The 13,999-nt window shown below is 51.7% G+C and overlaps 1 protein-coding gene across 3 annotated transcripts; it reads left to right on the top strand.

Moving 5' to 3' along the window:
- The first annotated feature begins 333 nt into the window (after positions 1-333).
- On the top strand, positions 334-13,640 carry PPP1R35 (protein phosphatase 1 regulatory subunit 35). 3 transcript variants are annotated; one of them, XM_047779686.1, is made up of 7 exons: positions 334-426; positions 1,431-1,521; positions 11,197-11,282; positions 11,701-11,911; positions 12,820-13,072; positions 13,154-13,290; positions 13,395-13,640. In XM_047779686.1, exons 4-7 carry the CDS (start codon positions 11,759-11,761, stop codon positions 13,566-13,568), a joined length of 717 nt encoding a protein of 238 aa, XP_047635642.1. In that variant the 5' UTR covers positions 334-426; positions 1,431-1,521; positions 11,197-11,282; positions 11,701-11,758; the 3' UTR covers positions 13,569-13,640. The 3 variants fall into 3 exon arrangements, with proteins under 3 accessions (XP_047635642.1, XP_047635643.1, XP_047635641.1); XM_047779687.1 differs by lacking the exons at positions 334-426; positions 1,431-1,521 and adding an exon at positions 2,506-2,637; XM_047779685.1 differs by lacking the exons at positions 334-426; positions 1,431-1,521; positions 11,197-11,282; positions 11,701-11,911 and adding an exon at positions 12,054-12,742.
- Positions 13,641-13,999: the final 359 nt, after the last annotated feature.

Here is a 13,999-nt window from a genome sequence, read left to right as displayed (position 1 = left end):
CCTGGTGACAAAGCTAGGATTGAGGTGGGACCTGAGAATCTACTTTTTCACTGGCAATGAGTTTGGTAGGGGCCCCTGCACTAGAGACTGTCCCGAGGGAAGGTCGTGGAAAGCACTTCGGGTTGTAGAAGGTTCCAGTCCAGGGAGCTGAGGGCTCCCCGTGGGTGGAGGAGGGGACCTAAAACTGGAGGAGGGACGAATTTGGACTTTACCCTAAAATCACCGAGGGCTGGGGAGGAGGAGTACGCAAGGAAGGAAGGAAGGGCGTGCCCTACGCGCCCAGTGACGTCATCCCACGAGCCGAGCCCGCGCACTCCGCCCGAAAGGGGCGTGGCCTCTGAGAGGCGACGTCTCCCCCGCCCCCGCCTCCGGTCGAGTCCGAAGTTTCTCCCGCTCCCGGTCGAGTTCGAAGTCGCTCCACGTTCGGTGGGTGCTGGACGAAGAGCCCTGGTTCAAGGACCCTAAGTGCTGGGTGGGAACGATGAGGGGGGCGGGGGTGGCTCTGGACGACCTGTCACCTCCCGGTCCTGAGCGCCAGGGGGCGCAGCGCCGCCTGGACCCTGACACAACCCGCGGCGCCGCCTTGGGCCTCTCTCTGCACGGCTTCAGGATTGCGGGGAAGGCGGGGCGGTGTCTCCAGACAGGCTTCCCTTCGTGAGCCCGTCAGCCCCGACGGCGTTAACCAGTGGAGGATTAGCTGACGGAGAACCCCTACCCTGTACCTTTAAACATTTAGGGTCACCTACCGTGGTGACAGGGCCATTGGTGTTATCAGTTTCACAGGACAGTTCATTTCTAGTTAAAACAACTTTTCAACAAGCTAGTGAAACCATGTCCGGTGGCCTGGAGCAGCCGGCCTCTCACTCCCCTTTCCCTCTCTGTGTCAGCTGCTGTCCTGGTTGCCACACCATTAGGGCGTTAGGTCATGGCCAGCGGGCTTTGCATCGACCTCTTATTTGGTCCTAAGGGCAGGCCGTCCCTTAGGTCCCTAGGGCATCACCCCACTTCCCAAATCAGTAAACTGTGGTTCAAGGAGTTTGGTAACGCCGGCAGTTAGTGATATTAGAGTGGGAATGGGTGTTCAGGGACCACTGCCTTCCCCACCCAGGGGTTCCCCCCTTTTCTCTCAGAGCTCCCCCGCATCCCTCATGGCCACCCCTCACATTGTGTAGGTTGTGCACTGCACAGCTCCACAGTCGACAGATATATAGAACCATTAAGGGAATTTTCCATCAGATGGCAGTAAAGAGCTTTGAGGAAGGGGCACAGTTTTCTCATTTGCGCAAAGTAGCCTTCTGCGCTGCTCTGCTGACCCTGTAGCCATCTCCCTGTGTTTCTTCCTCTTCCCCCTAGCACAGAACATGTTCCTGGCAGGGGATGTGACCTGCTTCATCCTTCCAGTTCTCAATGCACTCACTTTATGCTTCTAGGGTTTTCTTTATGGCCAAGGAGTAGCTCATTTCCAGCGTCTTCCAGACCTGCCACTTTTGCGCTGCATCAGGAGTTCTGCTGCTTCCTGTGGTGCGTGGTAGGCCTGGGTATAGTGGGCATGCTCTCTACCTAGCTCATCCTGAGCTGCTGCTGATGCTGGGAGTGAGGCTGGTTGGGGGGGCTGCCTTGGGTGATGGAGATGGGGGGGATGCTGGAATCCTGGGCAGGAGGGAGGAAGGAAGGGGCTGGCTGCAGGAGAGGGGACCAATCCTTGGATTGTGGCAAAAGAGTGTGTGTGTATGATGTTAGGGGTGGGGATGTACAGCCTGGAACAGATGCTGTGCAGAGATCAGCTGGTATAGCCTCTCCAAGCCCTCTCCCCATTTTATAGATAATGAGACTGAGGCCCCAAAGAGGAAAAAGATGGTGTCACTGTGAAGTGGGTGGAATCCCCTGACTTCTGGCCCCAGGCACAGTCCTCTGTGGGATGTGAGTCCCTCCTGCTCCGCTGCGTCCCAGGAGCAGACTTTGGACCTGGGACTGCCAATGTAATCTCAATGCTGTGGTCATAGTACACTGGTGACTGGTGTCAAAGGCCTCTTTCTCCGCCAAGTTCACTTTCTGCTGGGCCACCCAATCCTCGCCTGCAGCCCCCTCTGTTCCTGCAGCCCAGAACCAACCCAGCCTCAGCCGTTTGTTGCCGGGGTAGCAGCCTTTCCTTAGCCTGGGAGGCCAGCAGGAAATGAGCTGGGTGTTTGGGTTTTTTTCTCAGGTTGAAGGACTGACATTGTGTGTGTGGGGAGTAGCTTGTGGGGATGGGGCTAGGTCCTGATGCCTAGGGCTCTGCTAGCAGCCTAGGCTTCCTAAAATTCAAGTGACTAAGGCCTGAGTTTCTTTTTCCTTTTTGCTTCATCTTTTTAGGGCTGCACCCAGGCTAGGGGTCCAATCGGAGCTACAGCTGCCAGCCTCCACCACAGCCACAGCAACGCCAGATCCAAACCACGTCTGTGACCTATACCTCAGCTCATGGCAACGCCGGATCCTTAACTCACTGAGTGAGGCCAGGGCTCGAACCCGCAACTTCACCGTTCCTAGTTGGATTCATTTCTGCTGTGCCTTGACAGGAACACCAGGCCTGAATTTCTTGAGTACGGTTCCTGGTTGCCATGGCAACCTGATGCTGCTGAGCATGATTGGTGACCAATGGTATGGCCACATTATTATACCAGCCTTCCTTCAAACACACATGTGTCGATCACTTAGTCTACAAGTTGTAGAATCAACCAGGAAAGGAGTTAAGTAGGAGGAGAGGTCCCAGGACCAACTCGGGACCAAATTCTCCAGGCAGGCCCACTTGGGGGTCAGGTGACGGGGCAGGAAAGACCGGAGAGGCAACTGCATTTTTCCACAAGTTGTGCAAACAGAACTTGCGTAAAGGCCTCCTTTATGCCACTTGCCCTGCTCTCAGGTCAGGAAGCACTAGGGGTTGTGGGTAAGAGCCCGGGCGGTCCGACCAACCTAGGGGTAGACAGAGGCTTCACTCCTTACCAGCTGTGGTTCTCCAAAGTGTGGACCAGGGGCCAGCAGCAGCATCTCCTGGGAATTTATTGGAAATGCAATTTCTAAAAATTAAAACAAAAAGAAATGCAATTTCTAGGGCCCCATTCAGAAACTCTGCGGTGGAGCCCAGCACTGTGGTTGACAAGCCCTCCAGGAGATTCTGATGCTTGCTGGAGTTTGAGAACCACTGCCTTAGACTCCTCATTTAAAAATGTGCACAGTAGTACCTACAGCAAACACACCGTGATGGATAGGATTGAACATAGTTACGTCCATGGAGGACTTACTCCTGTACCTGGACCTTCACAGTAGGTGCCCGGTACATATTTGTGGGATGAGCGAAAGAGCTTTAAAATGAATAATGGAATACGAGTGGTATGGTTTTCATTCACTCAACATTTACTGAGTGCTAGGTCCTGCATGTGGTGTTTTTAAAGGTAATTCACTCCTGCTGGTCCACAATCAAGAGAGGGTAATTTGATAGCCTCAGTGCAAGTTGAGAAGTCCCTGCAGCTGAGGAATGTTTAGATGGGCTGAGGGAGCCTGAAGATGGAAGGAAGGAAACCATTGTAGACTCCGGAGCTTTCACACATGCATTATCTTTTAGATCTATGAAAAGAGCATTAGAGTGTAGTTTCGTTTCCTACTTACCAAGCGACTGAGCAAATCCCTTGGCTTCTTTGTATGCAGATGTATTTCCCCATCTGTGAAACGGGGATGATAACACTGCACCCGGTCTTGTTTCAAGCATCTAGCTCAACCTCTGGCACGTAGAAGTTCTGAAAAAAGTTGAATGTCTTCTTATAATCCTCCCAGCAATCCTGTGATGGAGGTGTTACATTCATTTTTTAAGGTCTAGAAGGAACTAAACATGCGAAAACCTAGGCTGAGGTCAGTTACTGCAGTCTGGCCGAAGCTTTAGCATTGAGCTACCTGGCAGCCACATAGAGGAGGAAAGGTGATGGTTACCAGGAGAGCTGCTTACTTTACACAATAAAAGGAGACTGCCTGGCCCGTTGGGGGACTGGAAGCAGGGCTACCCCCAGGCTGGCCCTCTCCACCTGCCCTCTCTCCTGCTCCAGTATCCAGCTAGTGGGGTGATGGGGCTTGTGGGAAGCAGAGGTGTTTCAGTGAAGGTGCACCTGAGTCAGAAGCCTGCTCAACATGTGTGTATACTGGAGTTCCCGTCGTGATACAGTGGAAACGAATCCGAATAGGAACCACGAGGTTTCGGGTTCGATCCCTGGCCTCGATCAGTGGGTTAAGAATCCGGCATTGCTTTGAGCTGTGGTGTAGGTTGCAGATACAGCTTGGATCTCATGTTGCTGTGGCTGTGCTGTAGGCTGGCCGCTGTAGTTCTCACTAGACCCCTAGCCTAGGAACCTCCATATGCCACGGGTGTGGCCCTAAAAAGCAAAAAAAAAAAGTATATATATATATATATTGTGTGTGTGTGTGTGTGTGTGTGTGTGTGTGTATGACTGAGCTGCTTTGCTGTACAGCAGAAATTGGTGCATTGTAAATCAACTATACTTATAAAAAAATCCTGCTCAGATTCAAGGGAAAGGGACATAGACCTTGCTTCTCAATGGAAGGAACGTCAAAGCATTTTTAGGATTTCCCCGGTGGCTCAGTGGGTTAAAGATTTGGCAGTTGTCACTGCTGCGGCGCAGGTTCAACCCCTGGCCCAGGAACTTCCACATGCCAAAAATTAAAAAAATAAATAAATAAAAAATCACCATTTAAATCAAATCCCAAATTGTCAGAATCAGGGATGGTGTTTAAAACCTCAAGAGTACTTTTCTGACAAATATTTATTTTCTTTCTGTGGTGGACTTGTGCTAGGCTCTGGGGAACATGGTCCCCCCTTACCTAAGCACAAATGGTCGCAGAGGGAGGTGGTTGGGAGAGCATCACACAGAGGCGGGTGCCCCAGGGTCAGGTCCTGGCTCTGCACCTACCAGCTGGGTCAGTTCTCTCATAAGCTCTGCGATCCTCTTTGTGTTGCAGTTTCTAGGAGAGGGCTCAGTCTGCACCTGGGTACCTCTTGGGTGCACTTGGGGGAGATGGGGACAGTGTAGGGGCAGAGACATAGGCTGAGATAAGGGGAATGTGTTTGGAGAACTGGTTCAGACTGGACAAGAGAGGATGGTAGTCTGTGGAGGGTGGGACCCCCTGTCCCAGTAGTTTTGAGGAGAAGAGTCCTGTTCCCCCTTCCCCTCCCCCACCTCCCGTAGCCTCAGCAGCAGTGGATGCCAGTGGGCTCCGGACGGTCTTTCCTTCTTTGCCATCTTGGAAACCTCTTGCAGCCTCAGGACCAAGGCAGGACCTCAGAGCTTCGGTTTCCTCTCAGGCCTTCTCCCCTTTACCCCCAGCCCTGGTCCCTCTTCAAGTTTCTGCGCAGCTGAGGTTATTGCTGGGGACCACAGCACCTCTTGGTTGCTCCATGATGTCCCAGCTCCCAGTACCTTGTCTCTGCTCCCTGGACTTGCATTTCTCCTCTTTGCCTAGAGCACCTCTCACCCCTACCTGGCAACTTTCTCTGTCTGTTTCCCATCCCTTCCAGCTTTCCTCCTCTTCTCCTCCCCCTGCTCCCGCTGTGTCTTTTCCTACTGGGAAAGCATTTGGCAGATGGTCCTGGGGCCACTGTGGAGAATGGAGTCCTGGGGATTCTGGCCCTTCTTTTCTACCAGCCAGCCTTGGGCTGTGGAAGGATCTGACACCGGCATCTCCCTGTCTGATCTCGAGATTTCCATGGACTCACCCTTCACCCTAGAGATCCCCCAGCATATCCTGTCTGCCTCCCTTCACTGAGTAACAGACTGTTCCCATTCCATTCTTTGAGGCCCTGACTTCCTGCCAGGCGGAGATCTGTCAGGACCTGTTTCCCAGGAGAAGGCCAGCAGTTTATCACATGTCCCCTCTGCATAGTTAAAACTCCCCCACCCACGGCCCCATACTCCAGGCTTATGGCCACTTAAGGTTTTTTTGTTTTTGTTTTCATTTTTGCTTTCAAGGACCACACCTGTGGCATATGGAAATTCCCAGGCTAGGGGTCAAATCAGAGCTGCAGCTGCCAGCCTACATAAGAAGCACAGCAACGTAGGATCGAAGCAGCACCTTCAACCTACACCAAAGCTCACAGCAATGCCAGATCCTTAGCCCACTGAGCGAGGCCAGGGATCGAACCCAGGTCCTCATGGATACTAGTTGGGTTTGTTACCACGGAGTCACAACAGGAACTCCTGGCCATATGTTTTATGGCTCTAACCCCACCCAAGTTGCTCATGGCCTCTATCCCCACCTCTTTTTTTTTTTTTTTTTTAATAGCTCCAGTGGTTTTTGACCAGCCTCTCCCCAGACTCTTTTAGGCCGTAACCAACAGGCATCAACTTCTGTTCTGTGTTGGCGTCAAGGCCATCCCCTCCTCAGCAAGATCAGGCCCTCAGTTCAATACTGTTCCCTTTGCTGAACCCAGCTCCATGAGTTCTCCATACCTCCAACCCTAAAAATCTGTTTCTGTTTTTCTGGCTTCATCCAGTTTCCCCTTGTTCGTTCTCCACCCCACCCAGACTGTGGACCACTTCTTCCAAATGCGACCCTGTTCCCTACCCTCACCTCTCCTTCATCCCAGAAGCCGGCCTCATGCCGTATCCCTGGAGACTCGGACAGAAGGGGTGTCCTCCTGGCCCTCCTGTTCCTTTTCCTGCTGCTGGAGGGGCCAGGCTGAGGGGCTCAGAGTCCGTGCATTGGCCTGCAGCCAGATCTGGATCTCCCATCTGGATCTCGGTGCATTCCTTCGGGGTTGGGAGAAATGAGTGGTGGGCTCAGGCCTGATTTTCTGCTTTGGGGGAGGGTTATCCTGCCAAACCCTGAGATTAGGTAGGACAGCAAAGCAAACTGTGAGTCTGCGAGCCTGGATGTGTGTGTGGCTGGCAGGTGGGATTACAGCCATTGAAGTGCAAGGTCAGCCTCTCCCATTTTTCCAGCACCCCCCATGTGACAGGGACACAGTGTGGCGGTGTCTCTGGGTTGACCCATAGGCAGCAGCCAATTTGGGAGTGGGAGATGGAAAGTGAGGGGTTCTTGTCCGTGGGGTTTGCAGAGGGTGGTGCTGGAGGGTTTCTGCCTCATCTCTTTGACTTGTCTTGGCCCTACTGGAGGGCGCCTCTGGATGGAACCTTTGCTCTTCCTTCCTCAGCCCTGGCAGGTCTTCCTAGCTGCCCGCTGCCATAGTCCCAGCCCTACAATGGCTTCATCTTAGTGCTACTCAACAGCATGGCCCCTGGAAGGACCTCTGACTCTGTCCTGTCTTCTGTCCCACCTTAGCCACTCCCCACCCACCCATAGTGTCTGGCCCAGCAGAACCTTTGCGAGTTTTTTTTTTGTTTTGTTTTGTTTTGTTTTTTTAGGGCTGCAGCTGCAGCATACGGAAGTTCCAGGGCTAGGGGTCAAATCGGATCCTCATGGACACTAGTCAGGTTCATAACCCGCTGTTGTAACTGAAACTCCCAGAACCTCAGGTGTGACCCTGAATGACCCCTTCCAGCACTTTGTCTTTTCCAAACCGGGCTCCAGATCTGGGATTGCCTGTCCCAGATGACTAAACTGAACGCCACTACCTGGTGAGTCTAACCCATCAAGACAAAACCCAAGAGCCTAAAGCAGGGCCTCTTACCCTCTTCCTTCAGCATTTCCTCTCCCCTCCCACCCTTCCCTGGATGGGAGATGATGCAGAGGTGGGACCCCCCCCCCCCCCCCCCCCCGCCAGCCTGGAGAAGGGAGGGAGGAGCGAGTTGATGAGGGCTCGGGCAGGGCCCCCTCAGGAGGCAGTCTCAGCTAATGGGGTCAGGGAAGCTTCTGGTTCTTCCTTCCTTTGCTTTGAGGAGAGTGGGGCGGGGTCCGTTCCTGGACTCCCTCCTCTTGGGTTTCCTTCTTGTACCTTCTACTGCCCCAGTCAGTGCTTGGTTTGGTGTGGTGTGTACTTGGAATCCATCTTTGCAGAAGAAGGTATAGCCCTAGAACGTGCTGTCAGAAGGAGACTCTGAAGGTAAAGAGGAGTCTTCCTCTCTTACCAGCACCTTCTTAAGTGGAGATTTTTTTTTTTTTTTTAAAGAGGAAAAGCCATTGTAGGCCTCAGCCTGGTCCAGCCAAAAAAATCTTAGGAAGACTGGGGGCAGGACTCACCTCCAACGACCCATCCTCATATTCACATTGTTTCTTTTTTCTTTTTTTTGGCTGCACCCGCAGCATGTGGAAGTTCCTAGGCCACTGCAGTGACAATGCTGGGTCCTTAACCTGCTCTGCCACAGGGGAACTCCTCATATTCTTTAAAGTTGTTTGGTAAACCTTCCACTTCCTGGAGCCCCATAAACATAAGCTGGCAAACAGAATGGCTTGTTTTTGTCCCTCTGTCCAGGCCTAGGAAGAGGTAGTAGCTAGATTTTTAAGGCTAAGGAATCGAGTTTACTGAATTCACGGCTTGGGTTCCTGTAGGAACTTTATGTCCACCAGCACAGCCAAGGCCTGGGGTAGGGGTGGGGGCACAATTTCAAGTTTCAGCTTCAGCATTTCCTGGGTACCTCAGCCTCTTTAAAAAAAAAAAAAGTTGTTTTTTTTTTTTTTCGATAGAAATGTTCCAGTATATACAAAAGCAAATATTCTCATAAACCCCCATGTACATACACATCACCCTGCTTCAAAAATCATCCACATTTGGCTAATCTTATATCCTATATATACCCATGCTCACATACTGCCCCCTTCCCAACCCCAGCATTACCTTTATTTGTTTTTGTTTATTTGTTGGCCATGCCCGTGGCATGTGGAAGTTCCCGGGGCTAGGGATCAAACCTGAGCTGGGTCCTTAACCCACCGAGTCATAGAGGGAACTTCCTGTCTTCCATTTCTAAATCTTTTTTTTTTTTTTTTTTTGCTTTTTAGGGCCACCCTTGCAGCATATGGAAGTTCCAAGGCTAGGGGTAGAATTGGAGCTACAGCTGCTGGTCTGTGTCACAGCCACAACAATTCAGAATCTGAGCCACATCTGTGACCCACGCTATAGCTCATGGCAACGCCGGATCCTTAACCCACTGAGCGAGGCCAGAGATCGGATCCACATCCTCGTGGATCCTAGTCGGGTTTGTTAACTGCTGAGCCATGAAGGGAACTCCCCATTTCTAAATCTTTGTTATTTCTAAAATGTCATATAAATGGAACTATCCAGCTTGTAATTTCTGGGCGGTTGGCTTTTTTTTTGGCTCAGCATAATAACCTGTGAATTCATCCAAGTTGTTGCATATATCAATAACAATCACCTTTTGGTTGCTGAGGAGAATTCTGTGGTATGAGTGGATCACAGTTTAACTCTACCTGGTGAAGAATGTTGGGTTGTTTTCAGTTTTTGTCTGTATGAATGAAGCTGTTATGAACATTTGTGTATAGGTTTTAAAACGCCCAGGGATATGGAATTAGCTATCAAATTCTGGAGGCCAGGGGTGCTTACTGGATCCATCATGGTTTCTAAGCACTTTTCAGTGGGTTAGGATATACTTTTCTTTTTAGGGCCGCACCTGAGGCATATGGAAGTTCCCAGGCTAGGGGTCGAATTGGAGCTGCAGCTGCCGGCCTACGCCACAGCCACTGGGTCTGAGTTGTGTCTGTGACCTACAACTCATGGCAATGCCAGATCCTTAACCCGCTGAGCAAGGCCAAGGATCCAACTCTCATTCTCATAGATCCTAATTGGGTTCCTTACATGCTGAGCCATGACAGGAACTCCTACACTTTTTACATTTAAGCTAAAATACACCATGGGTTTATAAGATACTTCCTGAGTTTAAGGTTACAGGCAATTTGCGTAGTATTATTGATTTTATAATCCACTATGTCTTTTCTCCTATGCCAAAATTCCAGTTCTGACAACATCAACATAATTATGGGTTATTTGTTTGTTTTTGTTCTTTTGTTTTTGGCTATGGCATCCAGCGGCTTAATGTGGGATCTCAGTTCCCAGACCAGGGATTGAACCTGGGGCACAGCAGTGAAAACACTTGAGTTTTAGCCATTAGGCCACCAGGGAACTCCCATTTATGTTCTATCCATTTCCTCCTACTCCCAATTATATGACTGCTGAATTCAATTTAAGATTTTTACATCAGCTTTTTTTTTTTCCCCTATGGCAATCAATATCCTCAGGGCAGATCTTTGGGACATATAGCTAAATTACTGTGTTTTAAAGTCATTCAGGAGAGTTCCTTTCTGTGCAGTTAGGCCACCAACTAGATTTACATTTAGGTTCATCTGTTTCATTTTACTTTCTTATTATTTTATTTTACTCCCCCCCCCCCCCGACTGGCATCTTTTTTTTTCCCCCACTGTACAGCATGGGGGCCAAGTTACGCATACATGTATACATACTTTTTCCTCCCATTGTTGTGTTGCGATGTAAGTGTCTAGACATAGTTCTCAGTGTATTTTTGTCTTTTTAGGGCTGCACCCCCAGCATATGAAAGTTCCCAGCCTAAGGGGTCAAATTGGAACTGTAGTTGCTGGTCTATACCACAATCACAGCCGCACCTTATTTGAGCTGAATCTGCAATCTGTACCACGGCTCCTGGCAATGCCAGATCCTAAGCCTACTGAGCGAGGCCAGGGATCAGACCTGAGCCACTGCAGTGACAATGGTCGATCCTTAACCTGCTGAGCTACAGGGGAACTCCAAAAATTATTATTTTTTTATCCATATAATCATGTAAACCATAGATTTTCAAAGTCAGAATACACAAACACAAAACAAAGAATTCAGATGGTCTGGTTTATAATAGTTCGACTGAGAATTTTTTGGCTTTATGGTGATTGTGTGAATGTGATACACATTCAGTAGAAACCATACTTTGGATTCTTTTTTTTTTTTTGTCTTTTGTTGTTGTTGTTGCTATTTCTTGGGCTGCTCCCGAGGCATGTGGAGGTTCCCAGGCTAGGGGTCGAATCGGAGCTGTAGCCACCGGCCTACGCCAGAGCCACAGCAACGCGGGATCCGAGCCGAGTCTGCAACCTACACCACAGCTCACGGCAACGCCGGATTGTTAACCCACTGAGCAAGGGCAGGGACCGAACCCGCAACCTCATGGTTCCTAGTCGGATTTGTTAACCACTGCGCCACGACGGGAACTCCTGGATTCTGAATTTTGATCTTTTTCCCAGGCTTGTGATAAGTGGTACGATACTCTTTCGTGATGTTGGGCAGAAGCAGTGAGCTGCAGCTTCCAGTCAGCCTCTCCATTAGGAAGGTAAGCCACCTGATACACTTACAACCATTCTGTACCCGTATCCTTTCAGCACAGTATTCAGTAAATTACATGAGATATTCAACACTTTATTATAAAATAGGCTTTCTGTTAGATGATTCTGCCCAGCTATAGGCTAATGAAAATGCTCTGAGTACATTTAAGGGAGGGTAGGCTAAGCTGTGATGTTCAGTAGGTGTATTAAATGAATTTTCAATTTATGCTATTTTTCAACTTACAATGGCTTTAATGTGACATAGCCCCATCATAAGTTGAGGAAGATCAGCAGTAAAGGGAATGGTCATACTTTCTCAATCCTGATTTTAGCAGGAAAGCTTTTAGAGTTTCACCATTGAGATCCTAGAAAACTTTATTTTGTAAAACGCAGGTAACACTATCCATTCTCTCTGATCTTCCACAGGGTTTCTTGGGAAGATAAAGGATGTAAAAACTCTCAAACTGAAAAGTGGTGTACAGACATGCCTGTTGACTATCTGTTTATCGCCCTGGCAGCCACGGTGCCCAGAGTCCTAGGAGGGAGACGGGCTGGCGTCAGTGAGCCAGGCCCTCACTCAAACTGGGAAGCTCTGCTGGGGTTCAGAGGTGATGGGACACCTGGAGATGCTCTGGAGGTACTGCACAGGTGTTGCCGAAACTCGGCTTCTGTTTACTGGTGCTAAAAAGAAAAGTGGAGTTATGGGCGAAGTAGAAAAGAATAGCTTTTATTGCTTTGCCAGGTAAAGGAGGCCACAGCAGGCTTATGCCTTAAAGACTGTGCCCTTCTTTGAGAGAGAAAAGGATGAGGTTTGGGAGTGGGAAACAGGGCCTCAGATAAGGATCAGAGTAGATGCAAGCCTGTATTCTTCAGGGCTCGCGTCAGACAGTCCAGGGACAGGTTCCAGCGGTCTTTCAAACTGAAGTCGTGGTGACTGGATCGGGAGGACAATTGGTCTTGATGAGGACCCGTAGGGCTTCCACAGGCTTGGACTCTTAAGATCCCAGCCCAGAGGCGGGGCGAGGTTGTGCGGGCGGAAGCCGACAGGGAGTCACGTGGACAGAGCAGCGGAAGTGACGCCTAGGAGCCCCCACAGGGCGGGGCGGGGCTGTTCCCCCTCCCGCCTGGGGAAGGGGCCAACGGTTTTCAGGAAGGGCGGGGGAGAGGAGGTGGTGAGGCCGCGCTTCGTGACCCTTGGCCCCCAGCGACCCCCGCCAAGATGATGGGCTGTAGGGAGTCAGAGCTGGAGTCGGTGGAAGGGGGAGAGGCCCTGGCGGCCCCAGGGCCACCTCCAACACCTCGCGCCCCGGAGCCCGGAGCCCCAGTGCCGGAGCCCGGCCTGGATCTGAGCCTGAGCCTGAGCCTGAGCCCGCGGTCCGAGAGCCCTGGGCACCGGCGGCCCGACTGCAGCCCAGGACGGCGGAAGGGGCGGGCGGACCGACGGGGCGGGGCCCGCAAGGGGCGGCAGGTGAGCTGGGGGGAGGCCTGGCTGCCAGCCAGCCGCCGGCTCGCGCCCACCTCCTCACCACCTCGCTCTGTTCCCAGGTCCGCTTCCGCCTGGCGCCGCCCTCCCCGGTCAGGTCCGAGCCGCCGCCGGCCGCTGCCGCACCGAACGAGAAACCTGCGGCGTCGCAGGACCTGGGGGCGCCCGCGCAGCAGAGCAGCCTGGCCCTGAGCCTCGAGCTGCAGGCTGCACGGGCCGCAGCCAGGGGCCAGTTCGATGCCGCGAAGGCCGTGGAGGAACAGCTGAGGAAGTCATTCCAGACCCGCTGCGGCCTGGAGGAGAGCGTGGCGGAGGGTGAGGGGGGCAGACAGATGGCTGGCCGGGCGCGGGAGTCGGGGTGAGACGCGCCGCTCACCTCCACTCCTGCGGTCTCAGGGTTGAACGTGCCGCGCTCCAAGCGGCTCTTTCGGGACCTGGTGAGCCTGCAGGTGCCCGAGGAACAAGTTCTGAAGGCCGCGCTGCGGGAGAAACTGGCGCTCCTGCCGCCGCAGGCCCGAGCCCCGCCTCCAAAGGTGAGGGACCTGGCTTGCGTTTGCCTATCCCGGCCCCTCCCCGACTGCCGCGGGTCCTGTCCCCTCCCCGAGTGTAACCTCGATTTGGGTGCCCATTCCAACAGGAGCCACCTGGGCCAGGGCCAGACATGACCATTTTGTGTGATCCAGAAACACTATTTTATGAATCTCCACACCTGACCCTGGAAGGCTTGCCCCCTCTCCGGCTTCAACTCCGGCCCCGCCCTTCAGAGGACACCTTCCTCATGCATCGGACACTGAGGCGCTGGGAAGCGTAGACCTGGAAGCTCCCTGGATTGCTAGTGCACATTTGTTAAAACGATCAGAATAAAGTGGTTTTGCTAACAAGACTCTTCTTGGAACCCTTAAGATGAGGTCAAGTTTCAGGTTGCAAGCAGCCTGACGTCAAGGTTTTGGTTCTCTTAAACTTTAAAAGCACTTGGTAGTGGCAAGTTGAAAACACTGCCCAAGTAGGGTTTCTATACTCTTCTCACCTCATACCCTGACTTCAGTCAGTTACCACTTTTTTGTGTTGTTTTTGCATGCTGAAGTTCCCAGGCCAGGGATCCAACCCATGCTACAGCAGTACCACCACCAGAGTCTTAACCCACTGAGCCACCAGGGAACTCCACCACCTTTGTTTTTGATGACACCTCATTTGTTCTTTTTCTTGTCTTTTTGCCTTTTCTAGGGCCCCTCCCAAGGCACA

The sequence above is a fragment of the Phacochoerus africanus genome, chromosome 5 (assembly GCF_016906955.1).
Source record: "Phacochoerus africanus isolate WHEZ1 chromosome 5, ROS_Pafr_v1, whole genome shotgun sequence".
NCBI classification, from domain to species: domain Eukaryota; kingdom Metazoa; phylum Chordata; class Mammalia; order Artiodactyla; family Suidae; genus Phacochoerus; species Phacochoerus africanus.
This window is presented reverse-complemented; position numbering and strand designations above follow the sequence as displayed.

Coding starts and splice junctions, on each gene's coding strand:
- PPP1R35 (XM_047779685.1), top strand. CDS start 12,494: ATGATGGGCTGTAGGGAGTCAGAGCTGGAGTCGGTGGAAGGGGGAGAG. Junction 12,743..12,819: donor GGGCCCGCAAGGGGCGGCAG/GTGAGCTGGGGG, acceptor CTCTGTTCCCAG/GTCCGCTTCCGCCTGGCGCC. Junction 13,291..13,394: donor CCCGAGCCCCGCCTCCAAAG/GTGAGGGACCTG, acceptor CCATTCCAACAG/GAGCCACCTGGGCCAGGGCC.